This window comes from Macaca nemestrina, chromosome 1 (genome assembly GCF_043159975.1).
Source record: "Macaca nemestrina isolate mMacNem1 chromosome 1, mMacNem.hap1, whole genome shotgun sequence".
Classification (NCBI taxonomy): domain Eukaryota; kingdom Metazoa; phylum Chordata; class Mammalia; order Primates; family Cercopithecidae; genus Macaca; species Macaca nemestrina.
The window spans coordinates 111,863,275-111,887,554 of NC_092125.1; the positions used below are offsets into that span (position 1 = coordinate 111,863,275).

Consider the following 24,280-nt stretch of genomic DNA (forward strand, 5'->3'; position numbering starts at 1 on the left):
TGTCTCCCTCTCCCTCTTTCTCCCTCTCACTCCGTCGCGGTTGGAGTGCAGTGGCGGGATCCCAGCCTCCGACTCTGGTTCAAGCAATAATCCTATCTCAGCCTCCCAAGTAGCCGGAATTACAGGCACGCGCCACTACCCCCATCTAATTTTTGTATTTTTAGTAGAGATGGGGTTTCACCATGTTGGCCAGGATGGTCTCTAGAGAGAGAGACAGCTGGGCACGGTAGCTCACGCCTGTAATCCCAGCACTTTGGGAGGCCGAGGTGGGTGGATCACAAGATCTGGAGATGGAGACCATCCTGGCTAACACGGTGAAATTCCGTCTCAACTAAAAATACAAAAAATTAGTCAGGCGTGGTGGTGGGTACCTGTAGTCCCAGCTACTCGGGAGGCTGAGGCAGGAGAATGAACTGGACTCAGGAGGCAGAGCTTGCAGTGTGAGTCGAGAGTGCCACTGACTTCACTGCAGCCTGGGTGACAGAGCGAGACTCCGTCTCAAAAAAAAAAAGAAAGAAAGAAAGAAAAAAGTAAGAATGGTATTTCTTAGGTTTTCTTCTAGGATTTTTCTACTTTGAGGTTTCTGTATGTATTGTTCCATTGCAGGTGACAACCAACCAGAGACTACTTATTACAAGCCAAGAAAGGAAATTTATTGTTGCCAGGAAAAACATCCAACACAAAAAAATTAGCAAAGGAGATTCCTAAGTGTCCCTTTCCATAAAGCATGCGGCATTGTTCTCTGCAGAGTTCAGTAAACATTTTTCTGTAAAGGGCTAGAGAGATATTAAATATTGTAGGCTTCTAAGCCAAGAGGCAAAAACCATGGTATTATGTAGGTGCACATATAACCAATGAGAAAACAAATTTCTATACCATTTTTGTTGATGAGATCCTAAATTAACAATAGTAACTGAGTAAAACCTCTCAGGTGGTAAATGTTCTTTGCATTGAGAGCCTAGATCTGCCCACCTAGGCTCCCTGGTGCAGCCCTCCCTTCCCTCTCCACAGGCCATTTCCTCCCTGCTTCCCTCAGATGACGAGCTCCATGCAAAAGATGTACTCTTCTGAGAAGCAGTGAAGTGCTCCTGGGGCCCACCAAGGCCACACAAATCAAGGAGTGAGTGACCTCACCCTGGCTTCAGCTCAGAGTTGATTTTGAGATCACTTTTGCAAAACGACATCTGTAGGGAGATCCCCTGAAACTATTGCTATGGAATAAAAGATGAAATGCTCCTGATTATTGTAAATACAAAGTTGCATGCAGGATTGTGTAAAGACAAAGACAATGCCAGGTTGGACTGCCAGAATAAGCCAACAGTGCATGATGTGTTTTCCCCTACAGAGAGCCTATGAAGGGATGAGCAGTCAGCGGGGTTTCACATCACCAAGATTCCTATCCCAGAAAAGCAGATGTTCATAGCTCTGGCCATGGAATGCCACCCCTGTGGAGAACCTATAAACGGATGCATGGGGGGTGCCTGTCCCTATGGAAAACATAGGGCTATAAACTCCCTCATCTTGCCACGGCTCTTCTAGGCCTCTTTAGGCTTAAGGAATACTCCCTTCTGAGAATTTCTGGTCTAACCGGTTGTCTAGCTTCACAGCCTGTTTCTATGGATTGTTTGTAACCAGCTTTTGCTGCAACTGTTACTGCTGATTAATATCTTGCTAATCATAGGTTATGGAAAGACTGTGTTTCTGTTTTAAGGCTCTGTTAGAAATTACTGATGCACACACTATAGTGTCAATTCTTTTCTCTGTATACTGTACTTCTGCATACAGATGTTATGTTAAAGAATTACTTCATCCCCATGTGACCATCTCACCTCATAATCAAATGATCCTAAATCCCTCACTAACCTACCCCTGCCCTCACTAAACTTAATAATAAATGCTGGTATACCCAGTGCACTGGCAGCATCATGGGACCAGAAGGCAGTGACCCCCCCTGGACCTAGCTTTCACTATCTTGTGTGTGTCTATTATTTCTCAACCTGCTGATCTGCCTGGGAACAAAGAGAAAGCCCTGTTGCATTGCAGGCTGCTGGCCACATCTCACAATAGACATCGTGCTGGGAGATGTCATCAGGACAAGGCCATAGACATGGCTGTCAAAGGAGGTGAGAGGAGAGATGTCCACGGGGAGAAGTGGCCAAGCACCAACACCTCTGCATCCAACCTCACAAAAGACCCAAAGGGATGCAGAAATGGAGATGGGGGAATGGAAACCTCTCTCAATCAAGGATTTGAGGCCTGGTACTGATCTCTCCTCTTCCTCCTGCAACATGGTGCACCTGCAGTTTTCTCACGTAAGTTGATGGAAACTCCATCTTTACATATGCTCAGTCCAGAAATCTTAGAGTTTTCTTTGACTGCTAATCTGTCTTTCACACCATATAGCTGATTAGCCAAGAACTCACGTTATCCTGAACTGTCAGGTGTGGACCTTAATCCACACCAAACTTTTCTCCCTAGTTTGGGAACCTTGTCAAGTCATTTCCCCTGATAAAGATAAGAGGATTTCCTTGAAATTGCATGATTTCAGTCCTTCCTAGATTCATGACTCAAAGAGCACTGTTTTGTTTGCTACCATTTTCCCCTGTTTTTATTTCATACCTGTTTGATCTGTACTCTTTCCCATGTGTCATTCAAACCAGCTCAGGTGTGCTTTCCTAATCATGTAATTAGCAATAATAGCAGCCTTGGTAACAACTTATTTCTGGCCGCATCACCAGGCAAATGTCACAGGTTTTAAGAGGTAGACAATCCGAGGATCATCCGTATTGCTTGATGTTATAGACTGAAATGTTTCCCTGTGAATTCACATGTTGAAAGCTTAACCCCCAAGTTGACTGTATTTTGAGATAGGGTTTTTAATATTGTAATTAATGTTAATGAGGTCATACCAGTGGGTCCCTAATCTGGTAGGAATGGTGCCCATATATGAAGAGGAAGGGCACCACAGAATGTCTCTCTTTCTCCGGGCAGGCACAGAGGAAAGACTATGGGAGGACACAGCAAGAAAGTGGCTTTCCGCAAACCAGGAAGAGAGGCCTCCCCAGAAACCAACCCTGCTAGCACATCCAACCTCACAAAAGACTCAAGGAGAACTTCTGGCCTCCAGAACTTTGAGAAAATGTCTATTGTTAAGCCACCCAACCTTTGGTATTTTTCTATGTCAGCCTGAGCTGACTAATACCCTTGGTAGGTGGGCAGCATTCACCTTATTGGGCTACATGATGTGAAGTTAAAGTACCTTTAGCAATAGGCATCATATAATTTCATTGTATAGATATTGTGTCTTTTGCATTGATATTGCCTCTCTTAGTTGTATGTATATTGACGTATGGGGCTAGGATAACAAGACTAGTGAAAATAGGAAAAAAGAAAAGAAAGGTGGGGAAGATATCAAGTTCCATAATTGCATCCTCTTAGAATCTTCTGTTCTTAGAATCTTCTCCACTGGAGGCTGCACCTGTGTACCCTCAAATTCAATCTGAGCACACAATTATTTATACAACCAAGGCAACTTTTCCAATTTTGCCTGTCACCTGCTTGGAGAAACAAGTACTTCATCACCAATTTGAATATTCACTGAGCTAACTGTTTGGAGATTGATAAAAAAAATATGGCATCTCCCTGTATTGTTGCCTTCTCCTGGACCAACAATGCTGTCTGTACTCTGCTGGTCCCCATTTGACCACAAACTGGAGTCCTAGCAAATCTTGGCCTCTTGGGAAGCCTATTTTAAGACAGTCCCTATTTCAAACTTGTTTTAAGACTAGTAGGCTGATTGAGAGGAAGGAGCCTCATTGTAAAAATTTAACTAGAGCTGGCATGAACCTGGGAGGCGGAACTTGCGGTAAGCCTAGATCACACCATTGCACTCCAGCCTGGGTGACAGAGTGAGACCCTGTCTCAAAAACAAAACAAAACAAAACAAAAAACGCAATTTAACTGGAGCCGTAGGTGACAGTTGTGAGTTTCAGTACTGGTCTGGGCCCAGGTTTCCCTTGAGCACCAAATGAATATGCTCCTTTGCAGGGATCTTCAAGGTGCTCATTATTTCTATCTCATAGCCTCAAAAGAAGTGATCAGCTAACAGAATTTGTGTACTATCCTGAAGAGAAATTAGTCTAGAAATAGAGAAGATAAAGAATTTATAAAATAGATTCTACAGTTGTTTAAGACGTAGAAAGCTGTAAGAGACAATTGTTCCACTCTAATGACAAGAGAAAGCTGTATGGTCTGCAAAATCATATTTGTTTTGATCCCACCAGAGAGCTGAAGTTGCAAGGCCACTAGATCAACTGAAGTCCAAAGCATGAGAAACCCCACTAAAGAGGGACAAACACATGAACCAGTTTCCTTCCAGATAATGGAAGAAAAAGATGGCAGCCATAAATCTTGGTTGGAGAAAATCACTGAAGTTTTCATCATTTCTTAAAGGCCAAGTGTGAACGATTGTGACAGCTTAGAATCTACGCGAGTCCCAGATACCTAGCATGTTTTTGCCCATTTACCAAGTCTTTTCCTCCCACATTTCCTGAGTACTAACAAGAAACATGTGGCAGGGAAAGAGAATTTCCTGAGCTTCCCTCAGTGGTGTAGGCATATAAGTCATGATCAGCCACCACCAGAGCTGTACTCTGTACACAATACCTGGTCGCTTCTCTCACATGAAACAAAAGGCATCTGCTACTGATGTTGGAGGAAGGAACACTTCCTACCCTTGGCCCCAGGTACAGGTCACCTGCTGAGTAGAGTTAGACACAAAAGCTGTCTATACTAGACAAGGAGAGGAGAGGTGCTCTTTCCCAAGACTTCCCGTCATTGAAAGGTAGAGTTCCATCACCCCAAGGGGATGTCACAGGAACACTAGGACTCAGGCACCCATGGACTGAGGTTTGGTACACATTCAATGCAATCAGTAACTTCAGTTGGTTTCGATCAATCATTTGAATTGGTTGCAGATCCTTTACTTTAATGAAGAAAAACTCTGATATGGGTACAAAGTTTCCATGTTCGGGACAGGTTGGCCTTGTCCTTTAGAAAATTATATGAATTGGGATTTCTCTCAACCTAGTTGTGTTTACCATTATTAAAATTAAGTGACATTCACTTGGATTAAGTGGTAATAAAAAAAATGATGTGAGAATTTCTAGTGAATTTTGAACCCAAGCCTTGTATCACTGTTAGGCCTTCATGTGTGTGCTTGAAAACAAAATATGTACAAATATTGCACTGGTTGGAAGATTTTAGTGGTGAAAGTGACCTAATCAGTAATCAGTAGAAACCAATTTTGGAAATATGTGATTATGCTGTTTTAAAACAGCTGAAAAGAGGGCCTGGTGTGGTGGCTCATGCCTGTAATCCCAGCATTTTGGGAGGCCAAGGCGGGCAGATCACCTGAGACCAGGAGTTTGAGACCAGCCTGGCTAACACCGCCGAACACCGTCTCTACAAAAAATACAAAAATTAGCTGGGGGTGGTGGTGCACACCTGTAATCCCAGCTACTTGGGAGGCTGAAGCATGAGAATCACTTGAACCTGGTAGGTGGAGGTGGAGGTTGCAGTGAACCAAGATCCTGCTACTGCGCTCCAACCTGGACAACAGAGGAAGACTTCTAACAATTTTCCAGGTGATAGTGATGCTGCAGGTTCATGGACTGCACTGGAGGAGCACTGCTAAAAACTCTTAAATCCTACCAGAAAAAGAGCGCCAAGGCAGATAGAGCACAGTATATGTCTTGTATGTTATTTATTACGTTTTTTTCCCACAGTTTTCACAGATATTTTTATTAAGGTACTTTAATAACATACTGATACTTCTAAAATGGTTATATTCAAATCTCCAAAGAGCCCACATTTTACTTACTGAAAAATTGAAGTTTTTTTTTTCATATTTCCCTTAGAAATTGTGACAAGAGGTCAGCTTCTCCCTTAAAACAGTAGTACTTTTCCTCAGAGACAGTTGGTGTTACGATTCATCATCTTATACCCTCAGTAATTTTAATATCAATTTATGATTTCCAGATTTTCTGTTTAAATGTAGACTTTCTGTGCATTAATAGTTAAAAATGTTCTAGCTTGCCCGGAGCGGTGGCTCAAGCCTGTAATCCCAGCACTTTGGGAGGCCAAGACGGGGGGGGGGGGGGGGGGGGGACGCGGGGGGAGGGGATCACGAGGTCAGGAGATCCAGACCATCCTGGCTAACACGGTGAAACCCCGTCTCTACTAAAAATACAAAAAATTAGCCGGACGAGGTGGCGGGCGCCTGTAGTCACAGCTACTCAGGAGGCTGAGGCAGGAGAATGGCGTAAACCCGGGAGGCGGAGCTTGCAGTGAGCTGAGATCCGGCCACTGCACCCCAGCCTGGGCGACAGAGCGAGACTCCGTCTCAAAAAAAAAAAAAAAACAGCACTTTGGGAGGCTGAGGCGGGTGGATCACAAGGTCAGGAGATCGAGATCATCCTGGCTAACACAGTGAAACCCCGTCTCTACTAAAAATACAAAAAATTAGCCAGGCGCGGTGGTGGGCGCCTGTAGTCCCAGCTACTCGGGAGGCTGAGGCAGGAGAATGGCGTGAACCTGGGGGGCGGAGCTTGCAGTGAGCCGAGATCCCGCCACTGCACTGCAGCCTGGGCGACAGAGGGAGACTCCGTCTCAAAAAAAAAAAAAAAAAAAGTTCTAGCTCTTTCCCTTATTGTGTCATCATCTGTCTTAGAAAACTGGGATTTGAAATGAAACAAGCTGAGTTTGGTGATTTTGAGGTTGAGATTCTCCTAATCATGTGGTCTGATAAAAATGTTTATGTGTGTAATTGATTCATTCAGTAAATATATAGTGAGTGTCTATTATGTGCCAGCCACTGTACTGGGTGCTTGAGATTCAGCACCAAGTTGTCTTTAGGAAAGTTACATTCCATGTAGGGGAAGCAGAGAGAGAGAGAGAGAGATTAGATAATGGTAAGTGCATTGAAAAAAATTAAGCACAGTAAGGAGTGTTGGAGATAGAGAAGAGATTGCTGGGTTTAAAAAAAAATTTCCCAGCTTTATTGAGGTATAATTGACAAATATTGTATATATTCAAGGTGTACAACATGATGTGTTGATATACATATACATTGTGAAATGATTGCCACAATCAAATTAACGCATCCGTCACTACACGTTTTATGTATGGTGAAGACACTTAAGATCTACTCTCTTAGCAAATTTCAAGTAAATAATACAGTATTATTAACTAAAGTCACCATGCTATACATTGGATCCCCAAAACATATTCATCTTATACCTGAAAGCTTGTACCCCTTGGCCAGCAAGACTGCTGTTTGGATAGGATATGCAGAGAAGACCAACCTGATAAGGTGACATTTGGCCAAGACCTGAAGGGAGCAAACCACACAAATGTTTGAGTGAAGAGCAATCAAGCCCTAAAAAGCAGCTGATCCAGGAATAAAGACATTTGTTACACTAATTCAAACCAGAATCTTAACACCTTAGCCTGATAGTTCTAGCAGAACCTATTTCAGATTCTCTTATCTGTTACAGATGTCTTAAATTCAGTTTTTTTCCCAATATTCTGCCTATGAGACTTTCTTTCCATTCACTTAACTATGTTTTTCCCTGTAAACTGAAAGCAAGGGAACTATTTCCTAAGGACCCACTGTTTTCTGTTGTTGTTTGTTTGTTTTTTTTTTACAAATGGTTGACTTTGAAGAAATAATACCAGAACAAAAATTTTGTTTTACTAGGGTATCTTTCTGATGTTATTTGTGATTTCCTCTTACTAGGCTGCTGCGGAGAAGATGGTGCAAACCTTAATGGAAAGAAATTCAGAATCACAGGCCCCCTCTCAATACTTAGGAGGGAGAGACTCCCTGATGTCCCAAGCACCCATCTCTAACCAACAAGCTGGAGTTACCTTGTTTCATTTCAAACCCCAGTTTTCTGACAGATGATGACACAATAAGGGAAAGATCTAGAACATGTTTAACTATTAATGCACAGAAAGTCTGCATTTAAGCAGAAAATCTGGAAATACTAAGTTGATATTAAAATTACTGAGGGTGTAAGATGATGAATCGTAACACCAACTGTCTCTGAGGAAAAGTACTACTGTTTTAAGGGAGAAGCTGACCTCTTGTCACAATTTCTAAGGGAAATACGAAAAACACTTCCATTTTTTCAGTAAGTAAAATGTGGGCTCTTTGGAGATTTGAATATAACCATTTTAGAGGTATTATCATTTAATAAAAATATCTGTGAAAACTGTGGGAAAAAAACCTAATAGGCCGGGCGCGGTGGCTCAAGCCTGTAATCCCAGCACTTTGGGAGGCCGAGACGGGCGGATCACTAGGTCAGGAGATCTATACCATCCTGGCTAACACAGTGAAACCCCGTCTCTACTAAAAAATACAAAAAACTAGCCGGGCGAGGTGGCGGGCGCCTGTAGTCCCAGCTACTCAGGAGGCTGAGACAGGAGAATGGCCCGAACCCGGGAGGCGGAGCTTGCAGTGAGCTGAGATCCGGCCACTGCACTCCAGCCTGGGCGACAGAGCGAGACTCCGTCTCAAAAAAAAAAAAAAAAAAAAAAAAAAAAAAACCTAATAAATAACATACAGGACATATACTGTGCTCTATCTGCCTTGGCGCTCTTTTTCTGGTAGGATTTAAGAGTTTTTAGCAGTGCTCCTCCAGTGCAGTCCATGAACCTGCAGCATCACTATCACCTGGAAACTTGTTAGAAGAGGGTACTCTGACATGGGCTTCCAGCTTCACTTCTTCTTTGGGGTTAAAGTAGTTTTCCTCTTTCAGTTTCCCAAAGATCCGTCCCTGGGCCTAGAGCTGGGCTTCCGGTGGCCGAGTGATGATGACCATCCTTTCGCTGACGTCTGGGCCTTCTGCAGGGGCGATCTTGATGCAGGCTCCAGCGAATCTCACCAGCTGTTTGATGTGTGCCCCCTTCTTCCCGATGATGGCGCCCACAGCTTGGGTAGGATGAAGAGATTCACAGTCTCCTCTTCTGGATAACAGTGATGATGCGAGAACGGGCCAAACTGGTGATGGGGGTGCAGGCTGGAGAAGTATCTGGAGTGGGTATTAACAGCCAACATATCCTTTTCAAAGGCCTCACGCAGCTTCTTCATAATCTCTATCTCAGCACTGGCACAGGCCTCAACTGTGCCCTTCACAGTGGTGGTTCTTTCCGGATTGTATATACTCAAATCTTGCAAAGATGAGATTGCTATCTCGGTCCCTGTTTCATGTTGAATTTTCTTCAAATTCCTGCCTTCTTTTCCAGTCAGTCTTCCAACCAAGCTATTACGGGCCAAGATTTTCAGAGGAATCTCTTCGGCTAGTTTGGTCTCATCTGCCTCTTTCTGCATGATTTCGGGAATCATGCGGCATGCTTCAGAAGTCCCCCCTGGGGTGACATGGATGGTGACAGGCTTCTCTGCAGCTCCAGAGTTCTCTTTTCTATGGATGTCTACCTGGGACTGGGTCTGCTTAGTGATGTTCTTTATGGTCAAGCCCTCCTTTCCGATGATGGCACCAACAAACTGGGTGGGGACCAGGATCCGCAGTGGGAAATCAATCTGTCTGGCCTGAGAAGCGCCCCGCCCCCAGGGGCTGGCCTTGCTCCCCGGGAAGAGTGGTCCCCACACTGGGCTCGCTGAGGGGGTGAAGGGGAGCTCACCTCTTCATCCGGGATGTGGGAAATCTTGAAGGAGTAGTTCTCACACTGATGCCCACTTAGCTTCTCCATCACTATTTTTGCTTCTTCTCTTGTTGCATATGTGACGTTGACAATAGCGGTTTCTGTGTCTGTGTTGACTTGTTCCACACTCTCCACTGTTCCATATTGAGCCAAAAGTCCATCCAACACCTCCCACTGCAGGCGAGGAGGGATGTTTCAAATCTGAATTTTCCTGCTCCTTAGCTTTTTAGAGACTGAATCAACTTCCACGATTTTCCCATGCAATTCCACTTTACCCGAGACGGTCTCGATGGCGCAGATGGCCCAGTTCTGGTCGGGGTAGTCCACACAGGCGTGGCCGGACTTGAGCAGGACCTGTCCCGCCAGGGGCAGCTTGCTGTCCCCAAAGAGCTGCCGGAGGTCGTCGGCGGTGACGGCTGGGCTCAGGTTCCCGATGTAAAGCTTGTTCATCATCCATCTCGTCCCCGTTGCCTTGCCTCCTCGGCTGCCCTCGTCTCTCCTCCTCCTCCTCCTCTGCGCCCCTTCCCCGCCCTCCGCCTGCCCGCCACCCACCCCCACCCTCAGCCCGGCTCCCCCCACCACTGCAGGCCCAGCCTGCCCGGGGGCAGAGGCCGAGATTGGCATTTTTGAAGAATCCAGGCCAGCTAATATTCTTCAATTTAGCTGTGACTGTTTCCTCATGGTTAGATTAAACATTTTTGGCAGGAATACCATATGGATGACATCTTTCCCTCCCTCCCTCCCAACCTTCCTCCCTCCCTCCCTCCCTCCTTTCCTTCCTTCCTTCCTTCCTTCCTTCCTTCCTTCCTTCCTTCCTTCCTTCCTTCCTTCCTTCCTTCCTTCCTTCCGTCCTTCCTTCCTTCCTTCCTTCTTCCTTCCTTCCATCCTGCCTGGCTGCCTGGCTGCCTGCCTGCCTCCCGGGTTCAAGCAATCTTCACGCCTCAGCCTCTCAAGTAGCTGGGACTACATGCTTGCGCCACTACGCCTAGATAGTTTTTTTTGTACTTTTTCTTAGAGACAGAGTTTTGCCATGTTGGCCAGGCTTGTCTGGAACTCCTAGCCTCAAGTGATCCACCTACCTCAGTCTCCTATAGTGCTGGGATTATAAGCCTGAGCCGCGGCGCCTGGCCCAGATAACATCTTTTTTAGTGCATCACATCAGTGCGTGATGATCAGTTTGCATCATCCTTGGTGATATTAAATTTAGTCATTTGGTTAAGGTTGTAGCTGCCAAATCTCTCCGTTGTCAAAGCTTTATTTCCCCCTTAGTATATAGTGATCTGCTGGCTGAATTTGAGATGTTGACAGTTCTGTTTTCCAGCAATCATTCACTCAGTGGTTTTAGTATGATTTGAGCCTTGCCTGAACCACCTACATTGGTTTTAAACTACATTAGTAGTTTAAAAATAGTGATTTTCAGGGTTGGGCACGGTGGCTCATGCCTTTAATCCCAGCACTTTGGGAGGCCGAGGCAGGCAGATCACTTGAGTGCAGGAGTTTGAGACCAGCCGGGTCAACATGGTGAAACCCTGTCTCTACTAAAAATACAAAAATTAGTTGGGTTTGGTGGTGCATGCCTATAATCCTAGCTACACAGGAGGCTGAGGCAGGAGAGTCGCTTGAACCTGGAAAGCTGAGAGATTGCCCCACTGCACTCCAGCGTGAACAACAGAGCAAGACTTAGTCTCAAAAAACAAAAAAAAAATTATGATTTTCTGTTTGTAAAATTTCTTGTTTATTTGTGGGTATTATTTATAAAGAAGAGCTATCTTTCCCCTATCTCTGTACCCCATTTGTTTTTATCAATGTGGAGTTTTAAAAATCATTATATTATTGATTTTGGTCATTATTTCCTTTAATGCTCAAATTAACCCATATTTGGTCAGTGGGAGGCCCATCAAGCTGTTTCTCTGACTCTTTGCCATATCCCCATCATTTTTTTTTTTTTTTTAGCATAGTTTCATAGTTTCTGGCACAGTAAGATGTTCTATGATTACCTTTTGCTTTATTTGCCTCAGTCCCAGAATCAGCCATTATCCTAAAGAGCTCCCTGGTTCCTTTTGGTGGGTAATGGCATTCAGAAACTGTGATCTGGGCACAAGATGTGTTCATTGCTACATGAATGCCTTTTGCTTCTAGGCCCTTTTAAGTGACCAGAGCTAGCAGTGAATATTTTTAAGTATATATGTGTATATTTGTATACATATGAAGATTTGATACTTTCTGTAATTCCAATTTAACAATATAGGTTCTTTTTTCCCTCAGTTCATATTTGTATCTCCTTGAGAGCCCTGGTTACTTAGAGTATCAAATGTTTCAAAATGTTTACACATTTGCAGAATACTGTAATATGCAAAAGTAGTTTCATAATTGCTACATAAATCCCACCATCAACAATAAATGTATTATGTAATGTTTAAGATTTTTTTGTAATTCTTTTTATCCTTAGGATATTTTGCACTGATCTGTGTTCAGTTAGAGTAGTGAGTTCAAAAATTTTTTGGATTAATTTTTTTTACTGTCTTCTGGGCGGTTTTATTATCTATTTGCTGTATAGATTTATTTATTTATATTAGTATTCAGTTTTAGACGTTTTCTCTCCCATTCATTGTCAAGCTGACTTACACATTAAAAATTAAACATTTACACATTTCAAAACTCCAGCATATAAAATGATATTCTCAAATGTCCCATATTTCCCTATCCCTTCTCTCCTGTTTCCGCTCGTCTCCTGAAGGTAATCAGTTTCATTTCTGGGTTATTCTTCCTGTATATCTTTTTGCAAAAATAAGCAAATGAATCATCTGTGTATATGTGATGTATATATGTACATTCTCATTTCCCCTTTTTCCTAATAGGAAATCTACTTACTTTAGATATATTCTTAAGCACATAGCTTGTTTTAGTTAACATATTCTTAGAATCTCAAAATCACTCCATGTAAGTTCACAAAGATCATCTTTATTCTTTTTTTACAGCAGTATATAGTGCCATCTGTGAATATACTATAGTTTATTCAATCTTTATAGCCTCTAGGATGATTGCAGTATTTTGCTATGATAAATAACGCTACAATGAACAACCTGTGTGTATGTTTTCTTTTTTCTTATTATTGGAATGTGTCCTCTGTAAATTACTCAAAGGAGGCAGCAGATATCACATTATGTTAAAAACAAAACTAGCGCTATATTTTTATTTCAGGAGACTTGGACACAGTTGCAGGGCTGGAAAAAGAACTGAGTAATGCCAAAGCAGAACTTGAACTCATGGCTAAAAAAGAAAGAGAAAGTCAAGTGAGTTTTCTAGTCAAGTCTTAATTTCAAAATCCCTGTTTTTTCTTTCAAAATAGTTTATATTTAAAAGCATATAATTTTCCAAGTATAATATCTGAGTCCAAATGCCGGGCATGACTTTTTTCTTTTTGGAGAAAAATATAAGTTATTTTATATATACATTATCTCAAAAAGATGCTCCTGTTTTTAGATTGGGACCATTAAAACTTATTAAGTGTTGGAAAAACGTAACCCTCTCTCCCAATTGCTAACTGGAATAAAATAATTGTAAAGGCCGGGTGCAGTGGCTCATGCCTGTAATCCCAGCACTTTGGGAGGCCTAGGTAGGCTGATCACTTGAGGTCAGGAGTTCAAGACCAGCCTGGCCAATATGATGAAACCTCGTCTCTACTAAAAATACAAAAATTAGCCAGGTGTAGTGGCGGGCGCCTGTAATCCCAGCTACTTGGGAGCCTCAGGCAGGAGAATCACTTGAACCCGGGAGGTGGAGGTTGCAGTGAACTGAGATTGTGCCATCACACTCCAGCCTGGGCAACAAGAGTAAAACTCTACCCCCAAGATAATAATAATAATTGTAAAGCACTAGTGAAAAAAGGAAGTGTGTGATTGCTGCTTAGAGTTATGACATTAGACCCATGAAATTAGTTTTAGAAACATGAAACGAGAAATTTGAGTATAATCAATGTTTATCAAGTATTCATGAGCTATATACTATGCTAGGTACTTAAATTAGCACTAATGCTCACAGCTCAACACAAAGTAAGTGGTGTTGGCTCAATTATTATAGACGAAGAAGCTGAAACCCTGATTTCTCTTTTAAAATGGGAGTGGAGAATAGTCATGTAACTAATAAATGCCAGAGTTATGATTCAAACTCAAGCCTTTTGTGACTTCCCTTTCTTCCTAAGAAGATTCATTTCCTAGAGCACATTTTTCCCACCTTGTGCTTCAACTCTCTCTAGCATAGAGTTCTCATCAATTTTTTTAGAAGAGGCCTTTCAGCCTTAGAGATTCCCATCCCCCTGCATTTCCTCCACAGCTAGCTGCATACTCAACTATGATGTTGAAGAAATGCTAGGACCACAGCACAGAGTTACAGACTGAAACTGAAAGCTTGTTTGTTACTGTGTTGGCATCTCTTTTAGAAGATCAGTCAGTGTCATGGCTTCCTGAATTCAGTTGAGCTAGCTAGTCCAAATAGCTCCTTAGTTTTTTTCTACCTTTTGCCATAGCTAGATCTCTAATATAAAACCTGTGTTTGTATTTGTGATGGAATTATCATATTTCATCTTTTGATTTCATTACCATATTTCTGCTTACAAATAGACTCATGTTTTATGACTCAGTTAGTTTTCAGGATATGAGAAGGTGTGGCGTTTAAGAAATACCAGTTTTTAAAATCCCCTAGTCTCCCTTTTTGTGGTTCTACCTTAGCTGTTTTCTGATTATTCATGTCAGATATTTTAGTTTCCACATCCTCTTCCTGTTTTTCTCACATTTATCAAATCCAAAGTAATGTTACTTTTTGGTTCTGTCCTGTTTTCAGGATCATGAAATTGAAATGCCTATGAATGGGTATTTTGAGTGGGTGATATTTAACTATTGCTAAATTCCTTTAAAGGGTTTCTTTAAAATAACTTGTCCTTACCATAAAGACTGTATGGATATGTGGTATCTACAGGAAAGACATTATTACCTAGTGGCTCTGAGTCAGCTTCCCTGAGTTCACATTCTGGATTTACCACTTACTAGCCAGCCCTGTGATTTCTGAACAAGTTCCTTAATTTCTCTCAGACTCAATCACCTTGTCTGTAAATTGAAGAGTAGAAGAAGTCACCTTGTGTATACATCAAAGAGTAATTATCTCATAGGATTGTTGTGAGGGTTCACTCATTCATTCATTAGCTATATGGGGACCTTCTCTAAGCTTGGGCTAGTGCTTGGGATGAGGTAGTGAATGAAATCTGTAAGGTCTCTGGCTCTATATAGTTAATTTCTACTGGAGAGATACAGACAATAAATAAACAAACATTATAATTATAGAGTATAGTAAGTGATATGAGGGAAATGATAGAAAGCAACATGGATGGAGACCATCTTAAATAGGGTGGCCAAAGAAGGCTTCTCTGAGCAGATGACACATAAGCTGGGACCTGAGGATGAACAGGAGTCAGCCCTGGGAAAGATATTTCAGGCAAAGGGAGTAGTAGTTGTAAAGGCCGAGTCAAGAGAAAGTCTGGTGTTCCTAGAAGAGAAAAAGTCTAGTGTGCCTACGGAGTCATGAGTGAGGAGTAAAATGGCAGATATTAAAGTAGGAAAAGTAGGCAGGAGCCAGATCACTAGGTTTGTTAAAAGGATTAAATATCTACAAAGCATTTATTAGAGAGCCCGGGGCATAGTGTTAGCAGCTATGGTTGTTATCATGATTTTTTTTTTTTTTTTTTATGCAGAGTCTCGCTCTGTTGCCAGGCTAGAGTACAGTGGTGTAATCTCAGCTCACTGCAAGCTCCGCCTCCCAGGTTCAAGTGATTCTCCTGCCTCAGCCTCCTGAGTAGTTGGGGTTACAGGCACACACCACCATGCCTGGCTAATTTTTGCATTTTTAGTAGACATGGGTTTCACCATGTTGGTCAGGCTGGTCTCGAACTCCTGACCTTGTGATCCGCCCACCTCAGCCTCCCAAAGTGCTGGGATTACAGGCATGAGCCACCGTGCCTGGCCTATTAAATCATGATTTTTAATGAACTTTGTCATAACCAAGTATTTGTCATTTTCTGGTGAGAACACTGAAAGTTTAGGGCATGTAGTGCCAGCTTTTGGCAATATTTCTTCCTAGGTGGTGGCATGTTCTTCCATCAGGAGGCATGTAATGTTTGGTGATCTCTCGTGATGGTAGCAGCTGTTGCTGTTTGATGCCTTATCCATTCATTCATTAAAGGTTGCAAAATGGAGATATCCTTATGCTGTCATTTTTTCATCTGTTGGGTGAAATACATAAAAACTTCATCTCTTCTTGCTTCTGCTAATGGTGACCATTCTTTTTCAGTATCATAATAAGCTTGTTAAACAAATTTGATGTGTTTTATAGTGCCAGCTAAAGTGGAAGACGTCATTAAGAACAACTATGACATCTTCCCATAAAACATCCTTTGGTACCATACTGCATGGATTATTGATTTGAGGCTGTAGAGCCCTATTCATGTTCTCGTTTTCTTTTGCATTACTGGCTGATAGTGATATGATATGCAAAAGCATTTGCCTCGGTGTTAAAATGTAAACATGGCAGATACTGTTTCCTCTTTTCACAGATGGAACTTTCTGCTCTACAGTCCATGATGGCTGTGCAAGAAGAAGAGCTGCAGGTGCAGGCTGCTGATATGGAGTCTCTGACCAGGAACATACAGATTAAAGAAGATCTCATAAAGGTCTTTCAAAACTTTTCAAAGACCATTGGAAATGTTCACAGCTCAGAATAGCTGTAGGGCATCTTCAGACAATATTTGCACACATTGGATCCCTTGGCCAGTGATTATCAATATCCCACTTGAAAGTATAGGCAGACTATTTTAAGAATGTTTGTTCCCCTGCTCCTCTGCTGAATAACCCTTATTGCTGTTTTCACATCCACACTTATTTTTTGACTTGTAGGACCTGCAGATGCAACTGGTTGATCCTGAAGACATACCAGCTATGGAACGCCTGACCCAGGAAGTCTTACTTCTTCGGGAAAAAGTTGCTTCAGTAGAATCCCAGGGTCAAGAAATTTCAGGAAACCGAAGACAACAGGTAAGTTATTGGAATGTAAACTTATTTATTTATTTACTTTTTTTTTTTTTTTTCAGTAGAGACAGAGTTTCACCATGTTGGTCAGGCTGGTCTTAAACTCCTGACCACAAGTGATCCGTCCTCCTCAGCTCCTCAAAGTGCTGGAATTACTTACAGGCATGAGTCACCACATTGAGACAGGGTCTCACTGTGTCACCCAGGCTCGAGTGTAGTGGTATGATCACTGCTCACTGCACCCTCAAACTCTGGGCCTCAAGGAATCTTCCTACCTCTGCCTCCTGAGTAGCTGGAGCTGCAGGTGCACACCACCACGCCCAGCTCAAACTTTATTTTTCTACTGTGAAATAAACCATGGTAAAGCTGTCAATCTCAGCTATTTGTGGAGGGTTAGTTGATGGTATTTCATAGGCAAACTGCGCTCTAAAGTTTCCTACTTTGGTCAGTAGCAGCTATAGATGCCCCTTTCTGACATTTGTAGTTCTGAAAAGAGCAGCAGTTCTTTTGGACACATACCAATAGTTATCCCTCACACTCATACATAAGTCGCCTCCCTATCAACTGAATCGTTCTCTTTTATCTGCGTTTAACCATGTTCAAGTCTCTCCCAGTTAAAAAAAAGAGAGAGAGAGAAAGAAATCCATGCCTTTTCCCCAAATTTCTTTGTAGCTGCAGCCTCGTTTAACCATTCTTCAATGCCAAACTTTTCCAAAAGACTTACTTGCCTGTACTCCCTGTCTCCATTATCATCCCTCGCACTAACTACTCACCCCACTCCATTCTGGCTTTTAACTCTACCTTAAACAACTCTGTTGATTATACATTATCATAGCTCATTATCTTTATAGCACTTATTACATGCACAGTGACACACATCTATGATTAATGAATGCCTTTTTCCTCCACTAGATAGTAAGCTTTCCCCTAGGACCTAGAACAGAGTCTGTCCCGTAGAAGGTGCTCAGTAAATATTTATTGAATGAATGAAGAATATTAGTGAGTCCTATTATATACATTTCCCTCTTGCCTGTCCTGTTTCCCTCTTACTCCTTTCTCTTAGCTGCTTTCCTGTGCTTCTAGCTTTTCTCTCCTTTTTCTTCTTTTTGCTCCCATGTTTGAATTCCACCTTACAGGGTTTTAAAGATAAAAAAAAAAAAAAGGTAATATGACATTGATTTGAAAACTATAAAATGGTATCAAAAGTTTAAATACTAAGATAGTGGGCTTTTTAAGTCCTAGTACATGCTAATGCATTTTCTTGTTTCTCAGGATTAACTGTGGCTTCATGTCTCACTGTGCCATTTGCATGTTGCTTCTTCTCTCTTCTTTCCCCAGTTGCTGCTGATGCTAGAAGGACTAGTAGATGAACGGAGTCGGCTCAATGAGGCCTTACAAGCAGAGAGACAGCTGTATAGCAGTCTGGTGAAGTTCCATGCCCATCCAGAGAGGTAAGAGACTGGCTGTTTTTCCTTTTATTCTTTATTGAAATCTTTATTTCTTTTACTATTGTATTCTTTTAATGCCTTTTATTCTTCATTAAGTGCCGATGCTTATGATACTGAAGAGGGGAGAAAAAAACAGGGACAATTACTGGCGCTACCCACTTTGTCATTTGTTTTATGGATTGCTCTGAGCCTCAGTGTCAAAATCTTAAGTTGGGAATAGTGTCTGTTTCACACAGCTATTGCAGAGATTAAATAAGAAGACAGCTTTGGTGTCTGAAACAATGCCTTGCATAGAGTAAGCACTCAGTGTATGTTCATTTCTTTTCTGTGATCCATGTCCTGTTAAAGGCTGTTCTATTATAAACATAAGGCTATTCCCTGTCTCTACTAAAAATACAAATATGAGCTGGGTGAGGTAGCGCATGCTGTAGTCCCAGCTACTCGGGAGGCTGAGGCAGGAGAATGACTTGAACCCGGGAGGCAGAGGTTGCAGTGAGCAGAGATCGCACCACTGCACTCCATCCTGGGTGAGAGAGTGAGACTCCATCTCGAAAAAAACAAAAAGTAAGGTTATAATGGGCACTGATATTCATTTAATATCATCAATTAAAATATATTAATTGGGATGGCTAAATCATCCTGGGACCACCGATAACTATCATGATGAATATATTTTCTTCTACCTCTTGATTTTTGGTCACATATATGATACCTCTCTGGATCATTTTGTATTCTCTTCATTTTTTTTTCTCATTTTGCCTTCCCTACTAGCCCCTTTTACTCTTTTTCAATTATTATTATGTTATTATTATTATTATTATTGCTATTCAGTTTCCTATAATTTATTGTTGGGCTTTAAAAATGTTTTCTTTCTACCAGGAAAATGAAGGCAGAGGAAAGGTCTGATAGGACCAGTTGATTGTGTTACTTTTTAAAGAACCTCTGGAGCTTTAGTGTTTATGAACCAGATTTCTTTTCAGCACACCATCCCACCTCAAGTTTGGTAACAAATGAGAAAACAAGTATCTTCAGTAGTGGTTCTACTTGGCTCAGTCTTGCTCCAGTTTACATTTAGTTTGCCCTGGGTTTTAGTTTTTCAGAAACAAAAGCTTTTAGTCAAATAATGAAATTTCTCTTTTTTGGGCTATAAGGGTGTGAGATAAGTCTTAGGGGCTATAATTTTATGTGAAATTGGCCCAGAATCTAGCATAAGGGGCAAGTTTTTAAAAAAGGGAGCAGTCTTTACTAATCTATCAGCGGTGAACACAAATGCCACACAGACTACATTCATTTATTGTGTCCTGGAGAACAATTACTTTACAAAGTCGTGTAGCTCAAAGTGGCATTGATAGTTCTTTGGAAGCAAATGTGGACTCACTGCAGTTGATGGCTAATCCATTTTCCTTCCATGTGGCATGTTTAATCAGCTCTGAGAGAGACCGAACTCTGCAGGTGGAACTGGAAGGGGCTCAGGTGTTACGCAGTCGGCTAGAAGAAGTTCTTGGAAGAAGCTTGGAGCGCTTAAACAGGCTGGAGACCCTGGCCGCCATTGGAGGTGGGGAACTGGAAAGTGTGCGAATTCATCACAAGCATGCCTACTGAGCACTGGCGGGTCAGACTGCAGCCCAGGATGGAAAACCTTGTTTGCACGAACCAGAAAGATCCTTATCTGACTTTGGCAGAATTAAACGGTGACTTACTAATGATAGAAATGGTACAAGTAGCATCAACTACAAAGTGAAATTCACTTTAGCCTACATGGATCTCACTGTACATACATATCAATCCCCAAATTGAATGGTGGAGGTTGCAAAGTGTATTTGCACATTTTAAATCATTCTGCTTTAGTTTTTCCACTTTTATTCATTCTTATCTCTAGCCCCTTCTCATTCCCTCGTCCCTTCTGTAGGCCAATAAAGTTTATTCTTCCCCCACTTTCACAATCCATTTCATATGCTCCATATCATATCATAAATGCAGGTATGTGTATTATTTTTGCCATTCAGTCAACTCCTCTTTGAGTGACAGCATTTTAAAATCAAACAAATACAAGTTTTAAGATGACAGAGTGGGAAAGAGATTGAGAGTCTATAAGAATGACTTCGTAAAAGTGATATAATCCTTATCAGAAGGTAATCAAAACCAGGAGAGTCGTCTTGTAATAGGAGACTGCAAGTATTGGGAAGGCCAAGTTAAAGAACAGAGGCAAAAACTATGAAAGTGATCATAGTAAACTTTTATCTCCAATACTGTCTCAGAGTTGACTGTTGTACATGAGTGAAATTAGATTAGGTACAAATTAAATTCTATTTAAAATTTGTTCTTTATTGATTCCTTTAGGTTTCTTTAAACCAAAGTCATGCTATTTAGTCAGAACATGACTTCTAGAATGGTCTTCCAGTGTCAGAATTCTCTGTCTACAAAGATAATTTCAAATGTAGTATCCCTTTTTGCATTCAGTGTTTCACCAAATAACTCATTATAGCCAAAGGAGGGTATTGCATCTTCCATTTGTGGCACTAGATGGGGTCCTAAATTTTTCACTATTTAGTATGTATACATTTCTCCATATAAAAAGAAGTGACAGACTTCAGGTTTTGAAGTGCTTGAATAGTTTAGAAAGAAATGTTACAGATGTATGTTTATAGTTTTAATCATTGTCTCAATGCTTTCTTGTGGCAACATGACAGGTATAAGGAGAGGGGCACTGGAGATTGTATTTCTAATATCTTAACAATCATGAGTGTGAAAAGTAACCAAGATCGCTTTGCAGCTTTGTGGGTTCAACATCATTAATTTGTTTTTATTTCCTCTGGTTTTAAGTTTCCTAGTTGAGAAACTGAGGTTTCAGTTACTTTAAACTTGGAATTTGGGAACAGTGATTGAGGCTTTGTAGCATAATAAATGTGACTGGATACCCTTTCTAAACTAAGTGGGGCACAAAGATTTTTTTCCTTCCATTATTTTTTACATGACACTTTATTTCTTTCACATGTTGACATGACTTGTATTACATTCTAAATTTCATCTGTTTCTGTAACTTTAGCTGTGTCTATAACAGGCAGAGCGTCAGTAAAACTAGAGTGGACAGGGAGAAAATGTTCTACTGGGGAAGCACTCTGGAATCTTCTGACTAAGTAATTTGCAAAAGATTGATAGCCGTAAGCCTTACTCTTAATGGATCTGCCATTTCAGTTTCAATGGCTTTTGAGGATAAAGGAGTCAGTGGAGGAAGGAGATAGGAAGTGTAGGCAGATCCATCCACTTTTCGTAGTCTCCTAATTTTAAGAGACCGTTTCTTGCACAAAATTTTTTGTAACTTTCCAGAAGAGGAAGGTAATGGAGCTGTAGAAATGCCAACCCATCAAAGACTAGTTTGTCGTGTCATTACAACAAGGCATTTAGGGAATGTCTTTGCTTAATTTTACTAATAGAACAAGGAAGCCCTCTGAGTCTGCTATTAACATTCAGCTCTGGGTGATTCTTTGTTTCTCATGGCTCATAGTGATTACAGTTTATGTTAATAATCACTCCTACTTCTCAACCTCCAGCAAGAGTAGATTGATAGAAGGATAAAAGTCTGATCTTAATCTCATAAATATGACTAAAATATGGCACTAACTTTTTCTGGTCTAGATAGCTGGAATGAGGCTTACAAACAATGTTATCTGGAGAGAGCTTGCTGGTCTAACAACTTTGGGTGTTGGACATATCACTTAATAATATTTAGCATGATATAATATTCCATTTTCTCTTCAGGAGCACAGACTCTTTCTCATACTGGATTATTCTACCTTTGACAGTCATTTTTCAACATGACAGTAATTTTAGATAAAGCATCGTGTGCTTATAGAACCTTGTGCTTGAGATTATTCTACCTTTGACAGTCATTTTCCAACATGACAGTAATTTTAGATAAAGCATCGTGTGCTTATAGAACCTTGTGCTTGAGATTATTCTACCTTTGACAGTCATTTTCCAACATGGCAGTAATTTAGAATATAGAACCTTGTGCTTGACTAAAAATAATCTTCAAATAAAAATAATGAAGTAAATTTTTCCTTAGGCCATGTTTAATTGGAAGCATAGAACTTAAATTGAGAAAAAAAATCCATACGATAGATTTTGTTTTTCTCACATTTCCTTTTTGAATAATAGCAAATAATGCAGAGTAATGGCTGTAAGAGTTCAGGGTAGATGAAGTCTGTAGGTTTTAGAAGTATAGAGTTGAAAAGAACCTCCAAGAGGACTTACTTAATGAGCGAACTAAATGTCCTTAGACAGATATTGTCCCTAAACTCTTTTCTATTGAAAGTTTATAGTATTGAAAATTTGATGACTATTAGCACCTAGTATAAATCAACATTCATCTGCTGTTCTCTTTTTAGATAGCCAAGTTATAACTTTTTCGAAAAGATATTATTGGACTATGTTAGTAGGTCCGCCTTCTCCTTTGATAGTGCACTCTTACCTGTCACCCAACCTTCTCCACACCCTCTTCTCTTCATTCACTTGTGGACAGCAGTAACAGTTTTAGTACCTTTGCTTCTTAGAGGAAATACATTTTTCCTTATTTATATTTTTAAAAGATGTTTCTATTACATTATATATAGCAAGAGATCTATTAAGGATCCAGAAAATCTTAACCTGTATAGGATATGAGTTCCTAACCACAAGAATTAGTTTCCTTGAGGGTTCTTAAGTATATTCTGTTTACACAGTTTATACATAAGTAAACTCTGTGGCAGATATACATAAAAACCCTATCACTTTTATGCTCATTCATCCCCTAATTCAGTGTCTGGGTCATGAGATGTTTGGCTCAAAGCTTCAAAAACTGTCCAAGAAAACTGATTTCAGTTCTCTCTATGTTGATCTTCCAGTCGGATCTGAAGCCTTCTGATTGTGGAAAGGAGGAGCAGATCACATTATACTGAAAATTGTCCTTTTCACTGAGAAATAAAGGTTGACTGAGCTACCTAAAGTCACTTTCCTTTGGACTGTAAGCCTTAGAGAGAACAATAATACCTTTGCTTTTCTTGAGGTAGTATTAGAAAACTCCAGTTACCATTGATAGGATAAACTTGTTTTCCCATTTCAGGGTCTTTTTATATAAAACAGTTACAAAATCTTGGCATTTGGCATCCCTGAAAAGCTCAAGTGGCCTTTTCAAATAGGGCTTCATGGCTTCATGGAGTATTACTGACTTTACAGTCAGTATCCTGCAAAGAAAGGTGACAAACTTCCTGTGAAGTTAGGAAGAAATATTAGTAACCCACACACTTACAGTCCATTTTCCATTTTACCTTGTAGAAGTTTGTACTAGAGATAGAACAAATGAAATTAGTTTTCTTTTCCAGGTATATCCTGTGAGATACCTGAGAAAATACAGAGTATTTTCTCTCAGTTCTCTCAGGGTTAAAGCTCAGTGAGATTTTCTTTTCTCTTTGGTAGTATGGAAAGATTTGCACCATGGAAAGAATAGCTGGAAATTTGGAACTCAAATATGGCAATACAGTAATAAACAGAAGGAGTGAGTCAGTAGGATAATATATTGGAGTGATTTCTGTAGGGTAATGATTTCAGTTATAATGTGTTTTAGAATGTGGATTTAAGCCACCTTCTCACCCTCTGTACCAGTAGCTTTGTTAAAACATTTTATTATGATCAAATAACAAGCCTGTTGCTTTTAAGTAATCTAAGTGTTAACACAAGGTAAGTCTTCAACTTCTCCCTGTTCTCACCTGGGCCAAGATGAACTCTCTAAATAAAAAATAGCATCATAATTTGCCTCCAACAAAGAATGGGAAATGGAAGGAAACACAAAACTGTGGTCCTGACAGTACTAATTCTACCAGGTTTCAAATAAAAATAATTAAACTTATAAAGGGACATACTGATTCTTTTTGTGTTACTCTCCCTTTTTGTTTTTTAAAGTCAAATTCCAGAAGTAAAAATCTTTATCATACTGTTTTCCTCTTACTAAACCTGGAAGAGTAAAATAGAAAGTTCAGCAACATCAGAAAATGTTGT

The 24,280-nt window shown here is 40.8% G+C and overlaps 1 protein-coding gene across 1 annotated transcript in view; it reads left to right on the forward strand.

Moving 5' to 3' along the window:
* The first annotated feature begins 2,120 nt into the window (after positions 1-2,120).
* LOC139356313 (myomegalin-like) overlaps positions 2,121-24,280 on the forward strand; it is a 35,264-nt gene continuing 13,104 nt past the window's right edge. The window contains exons 1-7 of the mRNA XM_071070052.1: positions 2,121-2,312; positions 8,823-9,000; positions 12,928-13,019; positions 16,328-16,444; positions 16,668-16,805; positions 18,138-18,250; positions 19,675-19,802. Coding sequence (XP_070926153.1) covers positions 2,136-2,312; positions 8,823-9,000; positions 12,928-13,019; positions 16,328-16,444; positions 16,668-16,805; positions 18,138-18,250; positions 19,675-19,802 — 943 coding nt within the window. The 5' untranslated portion in view covers positions 2,121-2,135. The remainder of the gene's footprint in view (positions 2,313-8,822; positions 9,001-12,927; positions 13,020-16,327; positions 16,445-16,667; positions 16,806-18,137; positions 18,251-19,674; positions 19,803-24,280) is intronic.